Genomic DNA, 19,255 nt, shown 5'->3' on the forward strand with positions numbered 1-19,255 from the left:
AACAGTACTCAGATGAATGTGGCACTCGGACACACGGGGCGCTCGGACATGCTTCCTTGTCATGTTTGAGCATGTATTATCACTAATATCTCAGGTAACATGCATGCTACATCCAATCCAACTGGTGAGGTTGTCGATCATACTGTGATATGCATGCACGCTCAATTCCAGGGGAGAAGAAGGCAAGATGGCACCGCCCCCCACCATTCCTTCTGGGCGCTCTCAATTTGACCCTGCCCACTTGAATTGTCTTGATCACACACAATTGATGTAAATGATTGGGCTGTGGTAGCTGTCATTAGACGAATACCCCCCTACAAGACATCTCAGCCTCTCATATCGATGAAAGATGATCATGATGTTGCTTCAGGACCGTGTGTACTGCTGCCTCTATTTCCAAGAGTTTGGTCTGTCAATATGATCGCTTGTTGTTCCATCTTCACTGCGCCGAGCTCAGCTCTGGCTTGTGATCAGCTTGATCACTATCTTGACGCATACTACCAGAAGTTTGATGGCCTTTGGGAGTGTTTTGCAATATTCATGACTGAATGAACCAGATAAGTAGACGGTTTTCAGGATTCCTGTCAATCACAGCCTTCACAGCCCCAGTCTCACAAGTATCTTGCCCCTTCTTTCCATGAAGTAGGTTTTCATTGATCTCGCTACGTCATCCAGGTTTTGGAGCAGGCATTTTATGACTGGTTTATGCTGTATCTGGAGATGAGGGGCGATTTTAGGGTGATTTTAAGCGATTTTAGGCCCCAATCTCACTCAAACCCTTTTAGAGCTCATCCAAAGACATGAGATGGTAGCCATGGACTTATCAGTATGCTATTTACCCCTTGGTAGCCGAGCATCAGCCCTGATCTTACATAATACGCTCCAGAAAGCGGTCAAAATTGGAAGGAAGGCACTGTAAGGGGATTGCCATCTATATGTGTGTGTATGCATTGTGAGAGATGAAAGTTGTATAGCTCAATTCTCATCGAGACTCTGCACACCCTTGATGAGGTTGTAAAGCATCACATCAAGGTGAATGCATGACAAAATGGGCAGAAAGGCAGAAAAATGCCATTTTGTCTGAGTCCGGGGTGTGTCCGAATGGCCTGTGGATTTGAGTACAGGATGTTGTGGGAGTGAATAACTTATTATACAGTAGTGTCGATGACGATCGTGATTTGACTTGTGAGAGGGAAGGAAAGGCTTAAGTGGATTGAATGTCAATAGGGAAGAGGTCAAGAAGAAAGAACTGAATTGATTGATGGGTAAGTGAATAGGTACAGTATATACTGTCAGCCAGTACGGTACACATACACTGTGATCTTGTCACCTCAACGCTTGGATCCTCCTTACCTTTCGACGCGTCATCTCCGCAGGATTAGAAGTAAAGCATGTATATAGTATTATGCATAGAAGTGCATGCTATCGATGACTCGTACCTGTTTCCTATATGTACATGAGATTCATGCATACTCATATCTACATATCTCGAAGAAAGGATGTACGAAGGGACTGTTTGATTTTGGGAATCCACAAAGACAGGTATCTACAGTCGTTCAAAGTAGTGCATCGTGCTAGCTATGTACAATGATACATCTTACTTCGTAGGGACAATTACGTCGAGATCCCAAAACTGTATCGAGAAACCTACTAACAAATGCTTGCAAATCCGAGGATTACCACCACCCTCTTATCATACCCTACTCGTTTGAGTGTCTTCCTCGGTCTTATTGTTGATCCCCAATTTCTTCTTAAAACTTTCGAAACGCTCCATATCGTCAGCTTCAACTTCCATACAAAGCTGTTCTATCCCTTCTTCATAGTCGCGTAAGGGTGGTAAACAGTATTTAGACGGAACTTTGGAATATTGTTTCCAATAATAATTCTTGGCATAGTGAAGCCACACTTTTCTCAAACAAGCGGTTGTATCGATCTCCGTACCAGGATGGACGTGATAGGAGAATTCGGCATGTTCTGCTGCCTCGAAGGGTCTGCTGGGGTCTATATAGACGTTTGTGAGATCGTTCACTTCGACTTGCAGCTCGATCTTCTTCAAGTGAGCTTGTTCGACCAAGGTGAGAAGTACGAAACTCAGGCCCTCGTTTAGGTAGAAATATGAATCTTGAAAACTGTTGATCATCCATCGGTCCGGTTTCCAAAATCCGGGCCATTCTAGTGAGATACGAATAGGCTGTGAGTGACACCATAGACTTTCCACAAAGTCACCTAATCTATGGGTCTTCTTGGGAGGGTCAAAGGAGCACGACCATTTGGTGTCCATCACAGCCATTTGGGATACCAAGCGCGCTCGAAGGTGGATATCCGTAACGTTTGGAAATATGTCCTTCTTCAAAAAGTCTTCGACTGGACAGTCTTTGCACCACTCGCAAGCGCTCGTATCCTTGACAAAGCGCATGGCAGATGTATGGTCGGAGAAGGTGAGATATTTGGTATGCGATAGGGCATGAATATCGGTCAGTGACCATGGAGTAGGTGGAGAAGGTGATCGTTTTTCGTGTGTCAGTTTACCATTTCAGCGACAGAAATGATGATGTGTCGAATTACTTCAAAACCATAGAGGGACACATCGGCAAATGGAGTCACATCCCCGGTTTGTCAGTCTCCTACTCCTTACCCAGGACCAAAGGACTGGTAGAGGACTTTAAGAGGAGGATGGAGAGCGATGGGACGGACGATCCCAGGGAGCTATCAATCAAGATCTTGGGTCAAACGGTCTCTCTCTGGGAAGGGCTCTAAGTCGAACGACCGAATCCCAATTTGTCGGCTTGAGGAATCTGATGAAGACTTATAAGATGAGGCGAAAGAAACAGTCAATACAGCTGGAGTGGGATAGGGAGTCTAGATAGGGGCGTTAGAAGGAACGAAGTAGATATCATTCAGAGAATCTAGCAAGGAATTATCTGGAGAGGACTGCTATTCACTCATTAAAGACGACGGTATATATCTGTTCATATCAATATACAATGCATAATACTGGTATCTTCAAGGTAGAGAAACGGGTGGAGAAACCTTCGATCGCCACTGAACTCAGGTGCCTCATTTCTGTTGGTACTGTTTTCATGGAAGGATCGCACTCCAATTTCAGAAAATGGTCAGATTATAAAGCTTCTTCTTGCCTCGATTGCCTTCACGTGCACTTTTCGTCCCTCTATCGTCATAAGGATCAAGCCTTTCCTGAAGTGTCCGACGGTGTCAGTGATGGTATGATGGGTGTACCAAGTCTTCTAGGCCGCGATCACTGCGTACATATACGCTCGAGCTGATGGTCGATATCGTCTTCATGTATATGCATTGTACAAAGGATGACCTATGAAAATTATACTACTCTACATTTCATTCTTACCCGAGTCTCCAGCGAGAGGACTCTGCTTTGCCAGCCCACCAAATTCTAATCGCTATCCCCAGCTTCATCCCCTACCGAATCCGATCCTTGATCGTCTTCCGTCTCCCAATCTTCATCCTCCTCGTCCTCGGCATTCTCTGCATGGTCAATGACATTGGCATAGAGAGAGACCGTTTTACCCTGTACCTTGACTGAATAATCTTGATTATTCCCTCTCACAGTCATCCTACTTTCAAATTCATCCATTAACCCTCTCGTCTTGGGTAGGAGGTATGAAACGTTCAATCTTCTTTTTGGACCGTGAGGATTCGGCTCTTGAATTCGCTGTGAAGTCCATGGGAATACCAATGATATCTCTAATGTTGTTGATGTTGATACGTATGGCGCTAAACCTCATTGACTGGATCAAGGCTTCGAGGAATTGGGCGGGAGCGGCGTGTACACCCATTCTGCGGATTCTTTGGACCTTCTTCCAGAATCCAGAGAGGGGATGACTCCTGCATGTAATGTATGTCTGATTATTATTGAATGACCAGACACAGGGCGTAGGGCGTAAAACGGTCCATGCGTATAGTACCATTGCACTCATTGGTCAAAGCACTTGAGATCACATCACTGCTCGGACCTCGGTCAAAGTGCATCGCCTAGCCTCATGACCGCTCAACTCAACGGATCTCGCTCGTTTTGATCTCACTCATCCTCCTTGTTCATCCATCCATTCATTCGTTCATATTCGAACCAAACATCAACAAGGTTGAAGGATCGAAGGACAGATCAGCGACAGATACGACAAGCCGACAGCAGGACGATAAACGAGAATCATGGTGTCCGGCAACATTCGTAACTTCTTCAACAAGAGGTTTAAACTCCTCCGCAATGCCATCTTGTCTACACCGCCAGACCACCCAGTCCCACCTCACGAGCATCTATATGATCAGACTGAACTGACCTCCATGAAGAAGCTTGAACCTGTATTCCCACTTATTCTACATCATCTCAAAATCGATCATCCCTTTATCGCTCTCAAACTCAATAAGAAACTATACAGCGAAGTCGTTCCGATTGCAAGATATACGAGTTAACAGTGCCCAACTAGTCCAATTATTAGATGGTCGGGGAAGAAAGTCCGCAAGATTAACGGGACGAGTACATCATATCGATACATCAAGGTATATCACCACCCTTCGGGTGGATGATATCGATAACTACGTGGACAATCAGACCGCGGCGATTCAGCACTTCCAGATCCAGACCACAGATGACCACAACGGCGACGACAACGGACCTGCACCTCTCCCATTTCCAAACCTACGTACCATCCATCTAAGCCAGCACGTCCTCTCATCTTGTCTCCCCGCTCATCCCGGCTCTCGAATCAGACAGGGTTCACGGAGGGCATATCGAAATGCCAAAATCTCCGTCCCCTGCCATTTCCTCAGACTCACCTCGGTCGAAAGGATAATACTGGAATACCCTCCTCGTAAGAACCCCAATGAAACGACGGAGTATGATCTCATACGTACAATATTGGGAGCTTCCCTCAGACTGTCAGCTGCAAGTCCCCAGAGGATTTCGTCCTCCCGAACGTGCCGATAGGGACGGTGGAGATCCTGTTGGGGAAGATGATCTTGAGGGATACCCATCCTAAGATCACTTTAGGCTTGGTATCTTCCCAAGATGAGGGAAGCGAGGGACTGAGAAGGGATATCGAAAGGATATGGGATAGGATTGGTACATTGTCGGACAGCAGGTTGGAGGAATTTGGTTTGGCTGAGAATGGGGATAGTCAAAGTGGGCGGAAGGTCATCTTTCATTTTGTAAATCACGAGGATGGGGAGGAGACGAGGAATGTCTTGAGAGAAATTGGAGGGGGTATACAAGAGGATCTGCAGGAAAGGTGGGATATCTTCCAGAGTTGTCTGCGATTTGGACAGTATAAAGCAACGTCGTTCGGTCTAGGTGAGACTTGATCAACGGGTCCCAAACCTCCTGATATAGCAGGATGCGTCGAGTCTCCGGTGATTATCATTATGCATCTGGTTGTACAATGGGAATAAGAATGTAGTCATGAATTTGTATATGACCGTCAGGAAGGCAAGTATACGCCTTCTGGGTTGTTCAAATTGAAAAATGGCTGCAAGAAACGGTCATTCTAGACAACGAACTTGTTGGCGAAGAATTTGAAAGTAAAGCTTCAAGAGGGTCACGTAGAGAAGTTAAAGGTTGTCACGCTACACAGGTCAAAAAAGGAAAACGAACGAATAAGTAAATAAAATGGCGAAGACAGAAAGCGATAGCAGCTTAAGTTTAGAAAAGTGTTATACCCGATAACACAAGAACCGATAAGATACCTACTAAAGCTACCACTCTGTGATTCTGTACTGGGACGCTGGTAAGTTCACTTTTGGATAGAAGGGTCGAGGCGTTGGTAACGTCGACGATCTGCACGGGAGAATACGAATGATTATTAGCATACTGAATGGCAGATGCGGAGGGGCATTTAAGAGCAACAACCAGTGAAAGATGCACTCACAGGAATTCCTTGCGTATCATTCCCCTGATAAGCCCAACCAGTAGTAGATTGCGATTGTTGATCTTCATTGGCACATGAAATCTTAACGCTTTGGAGGGTGTTCCAGAAGTAGCCATTGGAGACGTAGTCGGGATCTGACCAGTCGATCATTCCCCCAGCCCAGTCGATGGTACCTTGAGCGGAAGATGAGATGCCTGCTGGCCAGATTGATAGTTGGATACGAGAAGGGGTTGAGGGGTATTTGCTATTTAAGAGAGACATATCAACATAATCCCTCTGGTTATGGTTATGTATTAGGAGGGTGATAGGTGAGGGTATGCGAGGTGATTCCTTCCTTATGGCGTACGAGCGAATAAGACTTACTATTGACTACCATCGTCGCTCAACGTATCGGTCTTCAATACCGTTCTAACGACTTGTCCATCGATTGACCAGTTCATGTAGTCTTCCTGCCAGTCGAACTGAGAAATTCATTATTATTCAGCTGTGTTTTTTGGACGGCCTGAGACTGGCAGCTTTTGACAAGAGGATACACGACCACTCACAGTGTAAGTGTGGAAGTTGGAAGATGCGTCAGAGGAGATATCTGAGGAAGCTCCTTGAGTAGCGGAGTCTGCATAAACAAAGAAAGTCAGCACGGCGATCCTTGCAGTAAATATCCGTATCTTGCAGAGATGCTCAAGAAGGGTACCATAGTATGGGAGCAATCGAACTCACAATTCGCGACACCCAGGAACCAGTAATTGGTCTGAACCTTATCAGTCACCGCACCAGGGAACTCCCAATCAATCTCATCCTTCACATCTGACATGGTGATAGCAGCGGTGACCACGCCGTTCCACTTGGAGGACTGGAGGACAAAGTCGATGGTACCATAATGGACGTATCTGGTAGATGAGATCTTGGTACCCTGGTCGGATTCTCGGAGTGTGAGTCGGACACCGTCGCCTGAGGGTGTGGGGACGAGAGTTCCTGTGTTGACTGCGAGGTGATACAGGACGGTCAGCATATTATTGGTCCTCGTGGGGGAGCGTGAGAGCATGTACCTTGGGATCAAAGATAGGCAGTATAGCGAAGACAAGGGCTGACGACGGAAGAAACAAGCCAATGCACTCACCAACCCAATCATACGCCGTAGCATTCCCATCATACTTCGTTCCATTCATCTGCACTTTACTCAAATCTGTGAAATTGGTCTCTTGAGACTCGCAAATGGGATTAGGTCGACAAGAAGTAGACTTGAATGAATCTGTTTCGGTTCGAGCTGTGTCAGCCATCGTCGGGTGGATGGTAGATGAAATACAACTCACATAATGGTTCACATCCACCCAAGCAGTACGAGCCGGTACCGCAGAATCCATATTCTGAGCAACATGGGGCAGTAGATGGACATGAGACAGTCGAATTACACCCCTGCGCGCTGATCAGGGGTAGGAGTGAGAAGAGCGTCGTAGCGAGAAGGAAAAGAGTTGATCTGGTCATTGTATATATATTCGTACTGTATTTCGTTGAGTGAATGAGCAAAAGATCAGGCAAGTAATATAATTGTTGTACAATTGGGTCGTCGGATGAAGAGAGCGTCAAGGTGAGCGGACAGTAACCTGCAGTCGGAAAGATCACCGTGGAAGGATGAGTGATTATAATATCTGAACACGAAACGATGAAGTCAGTAGAAAGGAAAGTTGGAATGTAGATGAAAAGAGGAGGGCATGTTCTCCGTTATATACGCAGTGTGTCATCGTTGATGGATTCCAAGTATGAGCACGTACCTCGTGTTCAAGGTGAGTGTCCGAGCGGAATCACCAAGAGAGGATAGCCAAGAAGCGTGTTGAGCGTTTAAGAAGCGTGCAAGAGACGTGTTGTAGCGTCGCAGATCGAACGTGATGTTTGAAAGATTGTGTTGGTGGAATGAGCTTTGATCGCCAGGATCGGTATGATGGATGGTGTGTAGCGAAAGCGAAGAGAAGGTAAGCTGGATGAACAAAATCGAAGATGAGAATGCGAATGGGGAGAAAGATGCACATGCAAAGAAACACAAAGAGACAAGAACAAAGATCACAACACAAAGTCGAAACGACAACCAAAACAACGAGAACAACGAAAACAAACGCGTTGATCCTCCGTGCCAAGCCGTAATTCTTCGCTTGTTTCCCTGACAACGACGATCAGTGCGTTTATTTACCAAACTACTCTGTAAAAGTACAGCCGGACCCTAGATAAATTCAAAATGCATATATGTTATCTCTTGTACAATCATCTATCATACAACCATGGTATATCTGTCTCATGATTCAAGACCTCAACTCTTTTTTCTACGCACTTTTTGCCTATTCTGCGGTGGCTTATCGTCTCCAGATTTCCTATCAATCTTCATCAACTGCTCTAAAGCAGGTATTCTCTGCTTAGCCCTATCCATCAATTTCCTATTCTTGACAGTCTTCCCTTTAGGCATCCAGTCATACCTCAACACATCTGGAACATATTTTTCCAGTACCTTGCCCTCTTTGAAATCTTCTCCATTGTAGAGGATATTCAAATTATCATCCTTGTAATGTTTGTTGAGGTACAGCTTGAATAGCACAATGAGGAAGATGGGGAGAGCAGCAGCTACTGCCATGGGAGGTGACTGGGTTTTGAGTGTGACAGCTATTCATCCCATCAGTCAGCTACCCCTGATTCATCACCAGAGTAAGAAAAAGAAAAGAGGGTGACTGAACTCACTCAGAACCATCAAACACTGCATAAATACAGTGCCAACTAGTAACCTGTTGATGATTACCCACCAACACTCTCCATCTGTTTCTTTGGTATCATTGACAAATTTGAGGGATTGTGAATGCTGATCACAAATGGCATGAGACCTTATCAGTGATCCCAAACAGCCAGTGGAAAAAGAGAAACTCACTACAATGTGAGCAGACCAGAAATGTATTGTTGCACCTATGACTACCACTGGAGCCAAAGGAGCATATATCAGGCTATGAGGCCTATTAGCTTTGATGATAGTGTTGTTAGGATCACGATGTCAGACTTACCCTACACACATGGCAAAGATCTGAATAACAAAGAAGTCTCAGCCTCTGAACATTTCCAAAAATAAGAACAGACTCACAATGAAGGAGTACTCCAAAGCTATCAATATCAATGCAAGGAATAAGAGTTCCATCAGCTGAACACATACAAGGGTCATCATTAGACCTACCAAGCTGCAGTAAAAAAATACTTCAGCAATTCAGCTTGTTCTTTGAAGAACCTGGCCATACTCACCTCAAAGTGAATTGCCAATGTCACTTCAGCCAAATCTTGAGGAGTCTTAAATTTCAATAGTTGTGGTGTCTTCAGTATCAGTCTTGGTACTTGGAGAAGTTGTAACCACATAACAATGGACCTGATCCTGTTACAGGTAGTAACATATCAGCGGAATAGAAAGAGGGTCATCATTCAGAGTAAGGTCAGTCAAGCACTTACGGGTACCAAGAGAACCAGTACAAGCTTTGAGAGATATAAGCTCCGGTGATCTTTGCAGGCAGATCCCCAATGCTCTTATATATATCCTCAATGGACTCTTCACCTATCTTGGAGTATATTCCTGATATGGTCTCATATAACACTCCAATAAGACCAAAAACCACAAAGTTGGATACCTAGATATGACAATTTCAGCATACCCCCACCAAGGATGTTGCCAGAAAAGAACTCACCAGCAAAAAGATGAATACCTGTCTTATCTGATCTTTATCCAGCTGACCCCTGGTGATTGACCCAGACCACCTGTTCAGCTCTCTCATGATGTAAGGCAAAAAGTAAGCAAAAATTGCAGCTACTGTTGCAGGTAGGACACCCTCAAGTATCATAAACACTATCTTCCAGAATTGGGATTCTTCCTGCATTTGTGCCAATTTGGGGTACCTATCAATGGCCTGATTGGTATTGGTTGTTTGTCAGCTGCTTTTGCATGTGTGATTATGGACACAGACTCACGATTCCAATGTTTGTCAAGAACACAATACCCATCACTGGGAAGGTGTTGAGGAAACAGACAAAAAGCAAGGCTAGTTTTCCAAATACTGCTGAAGAGTGTTTGGCTTTTGCATCTTTCTCCAGGTTTTTCCATAGCTACGCAAAATTCAGTTCATTTGGCGAAGGATGTCTTGAGATTCTGCTCTACTTACCACATTATGTGTTCTTGGAGCCTACCACACGACATATTCACATCAGTCACATCAGCCAACTGGGAATTGATATGATAATTGCCCAAAGGTCATGTTCACTCACTTTTTGTAGTTCATACCCAGCTTTGGCCAGTTCTGTCCTTCTCTCAAATAAGATTGTTCTTGCCTGACTGGCAGTGGGTAATGTCACAAATGCTAACTCATTATGTCCAAATCAGTAACAACTTCTGCAAAGGGATTTTTATTGCTGGACATACCTGCTGTTACAGTCCCATTGAGGTCCTTCCAATTTGATCCATTCTGTTCATACCTTATCAACTCCTGCACCTCTTCAATCTCATATTTCTCTTTCAAAGCTTCATCTCTATTTGAAGAGGTCAATCAACCAGATCTGCACAAGATCATGTAAAGTACTCACACTTTTGTTTTAGCATTCTTGGTATTATGAATTTATACATCAGCAATGGCAAGAGCTCCTAGACTGGAAACCTCTGCTCACCTTGGTCCTACCCATCACTCTATCCCAGCAAGTATCATACATATGATTCCTCTGCCCTTCTTGACCCTCATAAAAAGTCTCCATAGCAACAGCTTCAATGGCTTTTGAGAATGCCTCTTTCTTGAACTTCTCTATCCTCTTTTCCAGAGGGTTCAGCTTATGCACAGCAAACCATATCTCACAATGTATGTTCTTCAAGTTCTCCCCAAGAACTATATCTTTGATCTGCTTTTTAGCTCCTGCTGTGCTGGTGTTCAAGATAGAGAGGTTGGTAATGAATAGTGACTTGAAAGATATCTCATTCCTATTCCTGTATATCATAAACAATCACATTAGCATTGAGGCACTCAGCAATACTGACTGGTCAGTTCTGGAAGGAGCAGCACTCACATTTTGGCCCACTCTTTGACCAACCTTGCATGATGGGTACAAGCTTTCAATACTATACATGAAGCTCTATCTATCAGCTAATACATTCCTTGTCAAAGGATTCATGTCTGCACTTACCATATATGATGACCAGCATAGTCACAATGATCTCAAAGCTCACATGAACCAACAGCCCATTACTTGTGATATTGGCTGCGGTGAGAAGATTGGGATTATCAATGATATTAGTCATATTGCCTTTGAGCTTTATATTCTCATCAGTTGAGTTGTTTGTTTTCAAACTTGATATAGAATTTGTACTTCCATAGGTGGTTTCAGTGTTGATGTAGTAATTGGCAAATGCCAGGAAGACTGCCAGGATGGATATGGTAGCAAAGAGGTATTTGAGCAGGCGCAGGAACATCAAGTAGATCACTGCATCTAGCCCTACAGCTGCACTCAGCATGGCAAAGCTGAAAGAGTGGAAAGTTGAGGCAGACTCACCAAGCATTTTCAATCCTTGAATATCCTGTTCCAAAATGGTTTTCCTCTTTCTCTGTCCTCTTTTCCTGACACAGAACCTCAACCCCAGTACACTCCAGCAGCAACAGAACCATTTGGGTATCACAGCCATGAGCTCAACCTTTGTGTCTTCCCAACTAGCTCTCATCCACCCAAAGAAAGTAATAGATGCCTATACATCTCAGATTAGTTTAGGCTCATAACACTAGCAGTCACATGAGCTCACTTTGGGCACTTTCCCATACCATATACCATCATCTTCTGCTTCGACCCACTTATATCCCTTCTCATCATCTGGATCTTTGATCTTGTCAAAACCAGGATAATAATCAGGTTCCTCCTTGAACTTCTTCAATAGGTATTCCTTCTGCCCTTTCTTACTCAGTTGAGCTAGTTTGAGCTTATCTTGCTGTTTTTCTTCCTTGGTTTGAGAGGGTTTCCTTAACTTCCATCTTGGAAGGTAGATCCTGCACCACTTCAGCCTCACAGTGGAGTATAAAAGAAGGATCAAGAGCTAAGATGAACAATCAGTAAGAAAAAACAGGAGAAGCAGAGAATGGTGTAGTCACTCACAATCCCAATCATAGTTGCTACCCATGCTGCTAATATACTAGTGGCTGAGACATCCCAATGGTTCTCTGCTTGTTGGATCAGGTCTGCTGCTGACACTCCACCTATACTAGCTTCTGAGGTGGTAGGGTTTGATGATCTTGCTGATGTGGTGGAAGGTAGCTGTCTTGGTAAGAACATGGTACTATTTTTGCTCTTGTGTAGTGTTTTGAGGTTAATAGCTGGGCTTTGTAATCATTTTTTTTTGTTTCACAATCCCCAAGCTATCATTACTTTTCAAGATGGGCAAACAGAGATGGACTGTGAAACCAGCATAAACAGTTCAGCTCTCATACCATGCAGATAATTTATATCTGCTCAAACAACATGTTGGTGTAGCTCAAAAGATGTTGATGTGGCGTCAATGGAATGATAGATGAAAGGTTGGCAGGACTCACAAGTTGTATATATGAGTGTCAATTTGGTACTTCATCTTATGATGCTGTATAACAACCCTACTGCATTGAGCAACGCTCTGATATAACGGAAAATCAGCATATAAAGTCTATTTATAGCTCAAGCTACCTATTCCGGATCGAACCTGCGCGTCATCCTCAAAAAATTGACGAGAGATCCTCATCATCCTCCTACTTGAGGATGTACAGGTAGAAAACAATCTTGTTGAATTATGTTCGTTGCTATAGATTACGATCTGTTTTAGGGCTACCTCACCGACCACATCCCACCCGAGATGGCGCCTATCAAGAACCACGATACCCTCGTCCTGCACAAACATCGATCCCCGCACCCCTTCTTTACTCCTACTCATCTGACGTTCGTCGATCCCCACACGGGCGAGAGAAAGGGAAGTTGGTCCTCTAGAAGAGCAAGGAAGGGTAGGTATGCGCCTAAGTCGCATACTATCCATTACGCTGGTCCATCAGAGAAAGACAAGGAGGTACAGAGGATAGAGAATGTTACGGTTGGCAGGGTCAAGAGGGAAGAAAGTAAATTGAAGCCTCATTTGAAGGCGGATATCTCATTCTGGTTAGCAATCAGTTTTACGCTGGGATCGATGGTTTGGGTTGTGAATGGTTAGTGATCTTTCTCTTCTGCCCTTGGTGTTGTCAGGTGAGGGATGTGAACTCTGTACTAACAGGTCGATTTGAATCCAGGCTACCTAGTTTGGTTCCCCATCATCCGACCAGCCTTAGATACCGAACCATACTCCAAAACAGCAGCAGCTACAGCCTTCATGGGGGGATCCATTTTCGAAATTGGAGCGTATCTCGGTGTAGTAGAGGTCCTAGATAGAGGGAGGGAGATAAACTTTGGGACTGCCTTGGGCAAATTGCTGAATCATCGAAGATCCGTACCGAGAAAGACGGGCTTGAAATTGGACGAAATCAAATCCCATATCGGAACGATATCTACATCCACTTCGACCAGTGATGAAGGAGGGGCAGGAGATGATGGACAAGATTGGTTAAGCGATAAGAAGGGGTTCGTATGGTGGGGGAAACCTATGTGGCATGATTTGGGTTACTTAGCTGTAAGTTGAACGTCGCGGAATACCAATGTCTCCTTCTTCAGTGAATAGTTTGAGCTGATTGATGGGATGTATCGTGATCTAGGCGATCGTTCAGTTCTTTGCTGCTACGATATTCTGGGTATCGACGTTGTAAGTGGTTGAATCTGACACAAGCTCTGTCTCCTTGCTCAGCCATGTTGAGATATCCCTTGCTAACATCACATACGCAGGACCGGTCTACCAGGAGTGATACCGGGCTTTGCAGATGGCGGAGGCTCTCAAGCTATAATAGACATTTTCTTTTGGACACCGCAAGGTAAGTCCCCTTGAGCTATCATGAAAATCCCCCACAGGGGCTGTGCAGCTATCTGGCCGAGTGAGAAGACCGCTGACAAGTCCCCACATCTCCCTCCTAGTCGTCGGAGGCACAGGGTTCATAATTTCCTCGTTGATAATCATGATAGAAGTTCAGAAGAAATGGTGGCAACCAAATGTAATGGAAATAGGATGGTGGGGTGAGCTGCTCTCGTCTTCGTCGTATCTCCCCTTCATCCCTCCGCTCGCCCTGCAATGCTTTGGCAGGTGTACAACCCGGGATAATCGCTAATCCATACTCCCCATCGTACCATAGTCGGCGTATGGAACCTGATCGGTGCCATCGGATTCACGCTCTGTGGAGCTTTAGGCTACGCCTCATCAAGTTCCAAAGCGGAATATCAATCTGGCTTATCGACTTTCTGGGGAAGTTGGGCGTTCTTGTTAGGTAGTTTCTGTCAGGTATGGGAGGTGATCTGGAGAGAACCAAGCGAGAAGGACTCGTAGAATGGCCCAGGACGGCTGTCTGTGATGATACAAGGATCCATTCAAGTGTTGTTGTTGTAACCTTAGAATACACTACAATACATCATATTAATGGCATGAGAAGGATATACAAAACGCTATGATAAGCAATAAGCATACAAGGATTATAAGTAGGATACTGTTGAGAGATGATACTAATGAAATGATGAATGCGTGTGTTATGATAAATGATACCAGTACCAGTAGATGACGAATAACCTAATCCTAGAAACGAAACCCAGTCCGTTCAACAAACCGTCCATATCCTGGGCATCCCTCTTCCCGCTCATCCACCCCTCCTCGACTGCCTACATAGGAGTAAATCCTTTCAGCCCAAATAACCTCAAGCTCTTCTTCCTCTTCGGCGTATTAGGTGCAGACCTCCATCCCCTAGTGCCCATCTCCCTCTCCTCGCCAGCAGGGTCCTCGTTGGTTGTTGAGGTCTTCTCGTTAGATAAGTACCCATGAGACTCTTCAGACCCCTCTGCACTAGTCGTCCCACTAGAATTCGAATTCGAATTCGAGTTTGAATGTTCCATCCCTCCTCCACCGCCAAACTCATCAGCCATCGAAGTGATGCTGTTCCCCCTTCGGAGGGGTAAGAAAGACATCGATCTCCTCAATGTTCCCCAGGTAGTCGCTAGCGGCTTATCAGGATCGACAGTACCCACTTTACTCGTCGATCCAAATCCTCCCGTACCAGAACTTGAGGTGGGGAAAGCCCCGCTCGAGCCGATAGAGTCTAATGCCAAACCATGAGGGGGCGGAATGAAGTATTCCATCACTCCCGTTCCCAAAGCAGAAGCTGAAGCCGACGCTGAACCTGATTGTGATGTTGATTCCGAATCATTTGATCCTCGAGCTTTAGTAGAAGATTGAGGTAATTGAGAGAACTTTCTGGGAGATTCGTCAGATTTAGACTTCTGGATCAAAGGTGGCATTTTCGGCACCGGTGGGATCTCATGAGTTGGCGATAAGATAGGTGATACCGGCGTACTTCTCGCTCTGAAGGAATAGGGCATAGAGCTCAAAGAGAGGTTCTGCTTGTTCTTTCGATTGGGGGTCTCCATCTTGTACGACTTACTTCGCGGAGCTTGGGGCGGTTGAGAGTGATGTCTCTGTCGGTCTTTCGACTTGATCATCAGAGTTTCTTCCTCGATGCCTCCGGGTTGGGATACACTGCTTAGACCCCTGAGGGAAGATAGCGATCTTCTGGGAGTGATCATAGGTGATCCGTAAGATTGAAGAGAAGAGACGGAGTTATTCCTTGAGTACGCGATATTCCCAGCAGTTCTACCCAGTGTACCGAAATCAGATATAGCCGTAGCAGTGACTGAAGCAGATTCGTCGTCTCCCTCCTCATTGTCGTTATTCCCTCTCGTTGTCGAACTGATCGATCCTGCCCTTCGCCTCGAGGTGGAAGAAGGTAGCGTCCGGAATCTCCCACCATGAGATCTTGAAGGTCTCAATTCGATGACCGACCCCTTGATCTCCCCAGTGATGGCAATATCGATAGATTCCCTTCTCGCTCGATGATCCAAGAAACTCTTTCTCCTTCTAAGCATTGTAGATTCTTTCGTCGACATTCCATCGCCATGACCATTTTCGGAATGAGGGAATGAAGGTACGTCAGGCAAGAACAACGTATGATGCTGTAATTGGGCCTTCGATCTGATTGTCGAACATATATCCGAAAACAGATCGTTCAATCCTCTTTCAACCAACATCCTCTGGCTGTTCGATGCTCGTCTTAAGAGGATCGTTGCATTATGGCTGGATTTTCGTTCAGGGGTAAAGCCAAATGTCGACTTGATGGGAGAGATCAAGGGCGTAGATGGTTTCGAGCCAGCTGTGTTAACTGGCTTAGTACTTGGTGTCGCCGCTCGAGACGAGAACTCGTCCAATTCCGCCGGAGCTCCTACCAGTGTATGTCGTTTCGGTACTGTGTGAGGGGTAGCGTAAACGTCGAAATCCCCACTGAAAGCTGTAGAAGATCGTCTAGCTCGCACAGGGAAAGGCGAGACACTGGCCGGTAGTTCGAATGGAGGGATAACACTCTCATCTCGAGCTTGGCAAATCGCGGCTGACCACACTTCCTTTTCTGCTTCGCAGGAGGCCGCTAGGTCGAAATTGTGTTCTCGAAGAGTGAGTCTGATCGAGTGAGGAAGGAAGCCTAAGACGCGCACTATTAGCATTTTCACCAGACTGGATTAATAGAATTAGTTCAGATAATTCAAGACTTACCCTCAGTGATATCGATCAACTCGAAAACCTCTAACGGCAAGAAATGTTTTGCCTCGTAGGCTTTCCCTTTCTTCACTTTAGCCAATATCAGATACCCCCGATACAGAAAGGCAGCCAGATATTTGACCTTGACGGGCGGGACGAGAGGCGCTAAGGTAGGATGATGGTGAAGTACGTCCAATGAGCCTATTAGTCGACATGTACCTAGCGATTTAATGAATGTTGGCGTAAGGTTGGGATGGGGTTCCAGTCGATCCAACACAGTGGCGGACTTGACTTCTGCATCTTTCAACCTCCTAGCCTCATCGGCCTCTTCAGCTACTCCCCTCATGGCTCCTAATGCCCTTTCCAGATCTACACCGACGTCAAACCCTTCATCAGAATGTTCGGATCTAGAGTCTGGACTGGTCGTTCCGGCTGCGTCAAGCAGTTGACCAAGGAGAAGAGGATATCGACAGATACGTTGAATAGGCGTGATGAGGTAATCTTTGAAATGGAGTCTCGATCGATGAGCGGTTTTTGACGGATTAGAGTCGTCAAGCAGATCCCGTAGAGTAAAGAAAGGTTGAGCGGCGCCGATGATCTGACAACGTTTTTCAAAGCCTTCGTAATCTACCCTTTCGGATATGTGCTTGACAAGGGTAGTAGCGATGATAGATTCTGCACAGAAGTCCTTATACAGGCTAAATTGTGTGATCTTTTTGAGAAAGGTCAGCATACCGATTTCATCCGTGCTCAGGATTACACTCACATCATCAACGAATAACGCCGCCAACTTCCTTGACACTCTGTCAACCTGTCCCGCAGAGCCAACTTCGAGTTCTCTTGGGGAATGGTATCCCAGTCCTTCTTCTTTGAGCGTTTCCACCATCTTGCCAGCAAAGGCCGCATGAAACACCAAGAGCTCTTCCGTATTCCTAGCGATCATCTTGGCGTTCCTCTCATTTACCGACGGGAGGGCTGCGAGTTGGGGCAGGTAGACATGGCATAAAGTCCTTAGATCCTCGGTGTACGCTACCTCAGTCTCAGCCAGTTCCAGTATAATCATGATCCTCTTCTCCAACTTTCTCTTCAATCGGTTCTGCTTAGCTTCCCATTCTAACGACCTTTGCAACCTCACTGCGGAAAGTGAAGCTTCCTTCTTATCCTCTTGTTCACCTTCTTTACCGCTCTTAGCGCTTCGAGATAAAGACGTAGTAGCAGATGATAAGGGGTGTTCTTTCGAGGACGTTGATGGTGAGAAGGCCGCTGCAGATGCAGAAGTCGAAGTATCCGTATTGGTGAGAGAAGCGGATAGTACAGATTGTTCGTGATCGTCCACGATGATTGCTGAAGCAGAAGCTGAGATCTCTGGATCAACCTTGGATTTTATCTCTACCACGACTGCTTCATCGTATTCCAAAGAGCTTCGACGTGGCGGTGGGTTGTGAGGCATGACCATATCCTCCGGTATGATGAGCTCGATATTTCCTTCAGGGAGAGGTCGAGAGATGTTGGTAAGACCGAGCAATATAGGTGGGTCCAAGCCTGATAAACTCGACCTCCTAGGTGCAATGACCGGAATCATGTCTGCTCCTGTTTCTCCACCAGACGGGGAACCAATCGGCCTGACAGTAGCGGCAGTCGATATGGACTGTAAGGTGTAGTCCGACCGTGTAGGCTGCTGATACGAGAATGGTATAGGTGGAGAATCGAATTTTTGAGCCACTTCTTCAGGCATATTTTTCCATTGATTGGTCGATCCGGCCGGCTCAAACTCCACTTCTATGGGAGCCGATACGGTGCCCACAGATGCCCTTCTCCTCCTAAATCCACCTAGGGATTTTGGCCCGGGCACGGAAGATAGCCGTAAGGCCGATTTACTAGATGCTTGGGTTTGTCGTTGGTCTTCTGCAGCCGAAGGTGATGCCGACTTTACATGTCCTATACCTTCCATCTCTGTGCTGCTTGAAATCGTGGCAGCACGTTTGCGAGTATGCCTGTCTCTTGCAGGTGATCTCGGACGAGCAGGAGAATTGCGATAGGAGTGCGAATGCTGCTGAGAATGGTGGTGATGATGGGTTTGACGAAGATGATGATGCGGTTGAGGATGTCTCGTAGAAGACGCAACAGGCATTTTCCATTCGTCTGCTGAACTCTCTTCCGCTTCCTCATTTCTGCGTCTCCTGGATATAGTACCACTGCTAAGGTCAAGAGCGGGTCCTAGGGGGAGATTTAAGGCTCTTCCTTTACCCTTGATATCAGGTTTGGAAGAGCCCGTATCTGGGTAAGCGGAGAAGAGAGGCTCATCGGGAGTCGCTGCTGGAATGTTTATAGGTGAAGGTCGTGGGCGTTCGGATGGGGTGTTGGTGCCCGAAGAAGTCGCATAGGTGCGGCGAGAGGTGCCAGCGGCAGGAAAGTAGGAGCCGGGTATAGGATAATAGGACGATACGGACGATCGCCGACTGGATCCTGCAAAATCGCTTGGTGAAGGGAGGGGTTGCTCTTGATCGAGCGTCGGGGCTGAACCAGAAGGTCCAGCTTCGTTGGGCGGTGATTCTCGTTGAGAGGGAGTTGGAGCTTCAGATTGTGGGATGGGTTCGAGTGTAAGTATAGCCAACGTCGATGGGTGGACGATAATCAATGGATCCAT

At 45.9% G+C, this 19,255-nt stretch overlaps 7 protein-coding genes across 7 annotated transcripts; 2 read left to right on the forward strand and 5 right to left on the reverse strand.

Moving 5' to 3' along the window:
* Positions 1-1,693: 1,693 nt before the first annotated feature.
* Positions 1,694-2,416, reverse strand: I302_103214 (uncharacterized protein; the record flags this gene model as incomplete). The annotated part of the gene is made up of 1 exon (XM_019188586.1): positions 1,694-2,416. One exon carries the CDS (start codon positions 2,414-2,416, stop codon positions 1,694-1,696), a length of 723 nt encoding a protein of 240 aa, XP_019048148.1.
* A 993-nt stretch (positions 2,417-3,409) lies between these two features.
* Positions 3,410-3,812, reverse strand: I302_103215 (uncharacterized protein; the record flags this gene model as incomplete). The annotated part of the gene is made up of 2 exons (XM_019188587.1): positions 3,410-3,544; positions 3,615-3,812. 2 exons carry the CDS (start codon positions 3,810-3,812, stop codon positions 3,410-3,412), a joined length of 333 nt encoding a protein of 110 aa, XP_019048149.1.
* A 1,174-nt stretch (positions 3,813-4,986) lies between these two features.
* On the forward strand, positions 4,987-5,334 carry I302_103216 (uncharacterized protein; the record flags this gene model as incomplete). Its single annotated transcript, XM_019188588.1, has 1 exon — positions 4,987-5,334. The coding sequence occupies one exon, from the start codon at positions 4,987-4,989 to the stop codon at positions 5,332-5,334; it is 348 nt and encodes a 115-aa protein (XP_019048150.1).
* A 337-nt stretch (positions 5,335-5,671) lies between these two features.
* Positions 5,672-7,379, reverse strand: I302_103217 (uncharacterized protein; the record flags this gene model as incomplete). Its single annotated transcript, XM_019188589.2, has 7 exons — positions 5,672-5,806; positions 5,898-6,141; positions 6,261-6,358; positions 6,443-6,510; positions 6,615-6,878; positions 7,015-7,146; positions 7,208-7,379. 7 exons carry the CDS (start codon positions 7,377-7,379, stop codon positions 5,672-5,674), a joined length of 1,113 nt encoding a protein of 370 aa, XP_019048151.2.
* An 817-nt stretch (positions 7,380-8,196) lies between these two features.
* I302_103218 (uncharacterized protein) lies at positions 8,197-12,209 on the reverse strand (the record flags this gene model as incomplete). The annotated part of the gene is made up of 19 exons (XM_065869634.1): positions 8,197-8,543; positions 8,619-8,736; positions 8,803-8,875; positions 8,933-8,952; positions 9,010-9,066; positions 9,165-9,291; positions 9,366-9,541; positions 9,599-9,817; positions 9,879-10,013; positions 10,070-10,090; positions 10,173-10,264; positions 10,327-10,433; positions 10,488-10,504; positions 10,569-10,878; positions 10,959-11,010; positions 11,076-11,384; positions 11,442-11,631; positions 11,686-11,973; positions 12,033-12,209. The coding sequence occupies 19 exons, from the start codon at positions 12,207-12,209 to the stop codon at positions 8,197-8,199; spliced, it is 2,835 nt and encodes a 944-aa protein (XP_065725706.1).
* Positions 12,210-12,759: 550 nt separating this feature from the next.
* I302_103219 (uncharacterized protein) lies at positions 12,760-14,361 on the forward strand (the record flags this gene model as incomplete). Its single annotated transcript, XM_019188591.1, has 6 exons — positions 12,760-13,102; positions 13,184-13,560; positions 13,643-13,689; positions 13,770-13,855; positions 13,956-14,054; positions 14,171-14,361. The coding sequence occupies 6 exons, from the start codon at positions 12,760-12,762 to the stop codon at positions 14,359-14,361; spliced, it is 1,143 nt and encodes a 380-aa protein (XP_019048153.1).
* Positions 14,362-14,687: 326 nt separating this feature from the next.
* Positions 14,688-19,255, reverse strand: I302_103220 (uncharacterized protein; the record flags this gene model as incomplete). The annotated part of the gene is made up of 3 exons (XM_019188592.1): positions 14,688-16,552; positions 16,624-17,320; positions 17,375-19,255. 3 exons carry the CDS (start codon positions 19,253-19,255, stop codon positions 14,688-14,690), a joined length of 4,443 nt encoding a protein of 1,480 aa, XP_019048154.1.

This window comes from Kwoniella bestiolae, chromosome 2, assembly GCF_000512585.2.
Source record: "Kwoniella bestiolae CBS 10118 chromosome 2, complete sequence".
In the NCBI taxonomy this organism is placed as follows: Eukaryota; Fungi; Basidiomycota; class Tremellomycetes; order Tremellales; family Cryptococcaceae; genus Kwoniella; species Kwoniella bestiolae.